The sequence below is a fragment of the Arachis ipaensis genome, chromosome B8, assembly GCF_059453495.1.
Source record: "Arachis ipaensis isolate K30076 ecotype BB chromosome B8, ASM5945349v1, whole genome shotgun sequence".
Lineage (NCBI taxonomy): Eukaryota > Viridiplantae > Streptophyta > Magnoliopsida > Fabales > Fabaceae > Arachis > Arachis ipaensis.
Window position 1 is genome coordinate 141,943,445 of NC_142443.1, and position 4,801 is coordinate 141,948,245.

Consider the following 4,801-nt stretch of genomic DNA (forward strand, 5'->3'; position numbering starts at 1 on the left):
AAGCAGATATTGCTGCTGCCTGCTCTTGTCTTTTATTTTATAAAGCTTGCTCCATAAAATGAAACCTATATGGTTTAGGGTTTAGGGTTTAGAGTTTAGGGTTTGAGGGTTGAGGGTTGAGGGTTTGAGGGTTTGAGGGTTGAGGGTTGAGGGTTGAGGGTCTAGGGTCTAGGGTCTAGGGTCTAGGGTTTTTGGGTTTAGGGTTTTAGGGTTTTAGGGGTTTAGGGGTTTTAGGGTTTTGGGGGTTTAGGGGTTTGGGGGTTTATGGGTTTGGGGGTTTATGGGTTTGGGGTTTTGGGTTTTGGGGGTTTGGGGTCTTGGGGGTTTGGGGTCTGGGGTTTGGGGTTTGGGGTTTGGGATTTGGGGTTTTGGGGTTTAGGGTTTGGGGTTTTGGGGTTTTGGGTTTGGGGGTTTTAGGGGGTTTGGGGGTTTTGGGGGTTTGTGGGTTTTGGGGGTTTGAGGGGTTTGGGGTTTTGGGGTTTTGGGGTTTTGGGGTCTGGGGTTTGGGGTTTCGGGTTTGGGGTTTCGGGGTTTGGGGTTTCGGGTTTCAGGGTTTCAGGGTTTCAGGGTTTTAGGGTTTCAGGGTTTCAGGGTTTCAGGGTTTCAGGGTTCAGGGGTTCAGGGGTCAGGGTTTCAGGGTTCAGGGGTTCATGGGTTCAGGGTTCAGGGTTCAGGGTTCAGGGTTCAGGGTCCAGGGTCTTGGGTCCAGGATCTGGGGTCTAGGGTCTAGGGTCTGGGGTCTGGGGTCTGGGGTCTGGGGTCTGGGGTCTGGGGTCTGGGGTCTGGGGTTCGGGGTTCGAGGTTCGGGGTCTGGGTTCGGGGTTCGGGGTTCGGGGTTCGGGGTTCGGGGTTCGGGGTTCGGGGCTCGGGGTTCGGGGTTCGGGGCTCGGGGCTCGGGGCTCGGGGCTCAGGGCTCGGGGCTCAGGGCTCGGGGCTCAGGGCTCGGGGCTCAGGGTTCAGGGTTCAGGGCTCAGGGTGTAGGGTTTAGGGTGTAGGGCTCAGGCTCAGGGTTCAGGGCTCAGGGCTCAGGCTCAGGGTTCAGGGCTTAGCGTTCAGGGTCTAGGGTCTAGGGCTTAGCGTTCAGGGTCTAGGGTCTATGGTCTAGGGTCTAGGGTCTAGGGTCTAGCTTAGGGTGTAGGGTTTAGGGTTTAGGGTTTAGGGTTTAGGGTGTAGGGTGTAGGGTGTAGGGTGTAGGGTGTAGGGTCTAGGGTCTAGGGTCTAGGGTCTAGGGTCTATGGTCTGGGGTCTGGGGTTTGGGGTTTGGGGTTTGGGGTTTGGGGTTTTGGGTTTTGGGTTTTGGGTTCGGGGTTTAGGGTTCGGGGTTTAGGGTCCGGGGTCCGGGGTCTAGGGTCCAGGGTCTAGGGTCCAGGTTCAGGGTTCAGGGTTCAGGGCTTAGGGTTCAGGGCTTAGGGTTCATGGCTTGGGGTTCAGGGCTTGGGGTTCAGGGCTTGGGGTTTAGGGCTTGGGGTTCAGGGCTTGGTGTTCAGGGCTTGGGGTTCAGGGCTTGGGGTTCAGGGCTTAGGGTTCAGGGCTTGGGGTTCAGGGCTTGGGGTTCAGGTCTAGGGTCTAGGGTCTAGGGTCTAGGGTCTAGGGTCTAGGGTCTAGGGTCTAGGGTCTAGGGTCTAGGGTCTAGGGTCTAGGGTCTAGGGTCTATGGTCTAGGGTCTAGGGTTTTAGGGTCTAGGGTCTAGGGTCTAGGGTCTAGGGTCTAGGGTCTAGGGTCTAGGGTCTAGGGTCTAGGGTCTAGGGTCTAGGGTCTAGGGTCTAGGGTCTAGGGTCTAGGGTCTAGGGTTGAGGGTCTAGGGTCTAGGGTTGAGGGTCTAGGGTTGAGGGTTGAGGGTCTAGGGTCTAGGGTTGAGGGTTTAGGGTTGAGGGTTGAGGGTTTAGGGTTGAGGGTTTAGGGTTTAGGGTTTAGGGTTTATGGTTTAGGGTGTATGGTTTAGGGTTTAGGGTGTATGGTTTAGGGTGTAGGGTGCAGGGTTTAGGGTTTAGGGTTTAGGGTTTAGGGTGTAGGGTTTAGGGTTTAGGGTGTAGGGTGTAGGGTGTAGGGTTTAGGGTGTAGGGTGTAGGGTGTAGGGTTTAGGGTGTAGGGTTTAGGGTTTAGGGTGTAGGGTGTAGGGTGTAGGGTTTAGGGTGTAGGGTTTAGGGTGTAGGGTTCAGGGTGTAGGGTTCAGGGTTCAGGGTTCAGGGTTCAGGGTTCAGGGTTCAGGGTTCAGGGTTCAGGGTTCAGGGTTCAGGGTTCAGGGTTCAGGGTTCAGGGTTCAGGGTTCAGGGTTTAGGGTTCAGGGTTTTAGGGGTTTAGGGGTTTAGGGTTTTAGGGGTTTAGGGGTTTAGGGGTTTAGGGGTTTAGGGGTTTTAGGGTTTTAGGGGTTTTAGGGGTTTTAGGGTTTTAGGGTTTTAGGGTTTTAGGGGTTTAGGGTTTTAGGGTTTAGGGTTTTAGGGTTTTAGGGTTTTAGGGTTTTAGGGTTTTAGGGTTTTAGGGTTTTAGGGTTTTAGGGTTTAGGGTTTAGGGTTTTAGGGTTTTAGGGTTTTAGGGTTCTAGGGTTTTAGGGTTTTAGGGTTCTAGGGTTCTAGGGTTTTAGGGTTTTAGGGTTTTAGGGTTCTAGGGTTCTAGGGTTCTAGGGTTCTAGGGTTTTAGGGTTCTAGGGTTCTAGGGTCTAGGGTCTAGGGTCTAGGGTCTAGGGTCTAGGGTCTAGGGTCTAGGGTCTAGGGTCTAGGGTCTAGGGTCTAGGGTCTAGGGTCTAGGGTCTAGGGTCTAGGGTCTAGGGTCTAGGGTCTAGGGTCTAGGGTCTAGGGTCTAGGGTCTAGGGTCTAGGGTCTAGGGTCTAGGGTCTAGGGTCTAGGGTCTAGGGTCTAGGGTCTAGGGTCTAGGGTCTAGGGGTTAGGGGTTAGGGGTTAGGGGTTAGGGTCTAGGGTCTAGGGGTTAGGGGTTAGGGGTTAGGGGTTAGGGGTTAGGGGTTAGGGGTTAGGGGTTAGGGGTTAGGGGTTAGGGGTTAGGGGTTAGGGTTTAGGGGTTAGGGTTTAGGGGTTAGGGGTTAGGGTTCAGGGGTTAGGGGTTAGGGTTCAGGGTTCAGGGTTCAGGGTTCAGGGTTCAGGGTTCAGGGTTCAGGGTTCAGGGTTCAGGGTTCAGGGTTCAGGGTTCAGGGTTCAGGGTTCAGGGTTCAGGGTTCAGGGTTCAGGGTTCAGGGTTCAGGGTTCAGGGTTCAGGGTTCAGGGTTCAGGGTTCAGGGTTCAGGGTTCAGGGTTCAGGGTTAGGGTTAGGGTTCAGGGTTCAGGGTTCAGGGTTCAGGGTTCAGGGTTCAGGGTTCAGGGTTCAGGGTTCAGGGTTCAGGGTTCAGGGTTCAGGGTTCAGGGTTCAGGGTTCAGGGTTCAGGGTTCAGGGTTCAGGGTTCAGGGTTCAGGGTTCAGGGTTCAGGGTTCAGGGTTCAGGGTTCAGGGTTCAGGGTTCAGGGTTCAGGGTTCAGGGTTCAGGGTTCAGGGTTCAGGGTTCAGGGTTCAGGGTTCAGGGTTCAGGGTTCAGGGTTCAGGGTTCAGGGTTCAGGGTTCAGGGTTCAGGGTTCAGGGTTCAGGGTTCAGGGTTCAGGGTTCAGGGTTCAGGGTTCAGGGTTCAGGGTTCAGGGTTCAGGGTTCAGGGTTCAGGGTTCAGGGTTCAGGGTTCAGGGTTCAGGGTTCAGGGTTCAGGGTTCAGGGTTCAGGGTTCAGGGTTCAGGGTTCAGGGTTCAGGGTTCAGGGTTCAGGGTTCAGGGTTTAGGGTTCAGGGTTTAGGGTTCAGGGCTTAGGGCTTAGGGTTCAGGGCTCAGGGCTTAGGGCTTAGGGTTCAGGGCTTAGGGCTCAGGGCTTAGGGCTCAGGGCTTAGGGCTCAGGGCTTAGGGCTCAGGGCTTAGGGCTTAGGGCTTAGGGCTTAGGGCTTAGGGCTTAGGGCTTAGGGCTTAGGGCTTAGGGCTTAGGGCTTAGGGCTTAGGGCTTAGGGCTTAGGGCTTAGGGCTTAGGGCTTAGGGCTTAGGGCTTAGGGCTTAGGGTGTAGGGTTTAGGGTTTAGGGTTTAGGGTTTAGGGTTTAGGGTTTAGGGTTTAGGGTTTAGGGTTTAGGGTTTAGGGTTTAGGGTTTAGGGTTTAGGGTTTAGGGTTTAGGGTTTAGGGTTTAGGGTTTAGGGTCTAGGGTCTAGGGTCTAGGGTCTAGGGTCTAGGGTCTAGGGTCTAGGGTTTAGGGTTTAGGGTCTAGGGTCTAGGGTCTAGGGTCTAGGGTCTAGGGTCTAGGGTCTAGGGTTTAGGGTCTAGGGTCTAGGGTTTAGGGTCTAGGGTCTAGGGTCTAGGGTCTAGGGTCTAGGGTCTAGGGTCTAGGGTCTAGGGTTTAGGGTCTAGGGTCTAGGGTCTAGGGTTTAGGGTTTAGGGTTTAGGGTTTAGGGTTTAGGGTTTAGGGTTTAGGGTTTAGGGTTTAGGGTTTAGGGTTTAGGGTTTAGGGTTTAGGGTTTAGGGTTTAGGGTTTAGGGTTTAGGGTTTAGGGTTTAGGGTTTAGGGTTTAGGGTTTAGGGTTTAGGGTTTAGGGTTTAGGGTTTAGGGTTTAGGGTTTAGGGTTTAGGGTTTAGGGTTTAGGGTTTAGGGTTTAGGGTTTAGGGTTTAGGGTTTAGGGTTTAGGGTTTAGGGTTTAGGGTTTAGGGTTTAGGGTTTAGGGTTTAGGGTTTAGGGTTTAGGGTTTAGGGTTTAGGGTTTAGGGTTTAGGGTTTAGGGTTTAGGGTTTAGGGTTTAGGGTTTAGGGTTTAGGGTTTAGGGTTTAGGGTTTAGGGTTTAGGGTTTAGGGTTTAGG

The 4,801-nt window shown here is 53.8% G+C and overlaps 1 protein-coding gene across 1 annotated transcript; it reads right to left on the reverse strand.

Moving 5' to 3' along the window:
- Positions 1–413: 413 nt before the first annotated feature.
- Positions 414–934, reverse strand: LOC148550101 (uncharacterized; the record flags this gene model as incomplete). Its single annotated transcript, XM_088495936.1, has 2 exons — positions 414–563; positions 849–934. Coding segments are annotated over 2 exons (236 nt in total), but the record flags the coding sequence as incomplete, so codon positions are not given.
- Between the last annotated feature and the right edge of the window lie 3,867 nt (positions 935–4,801).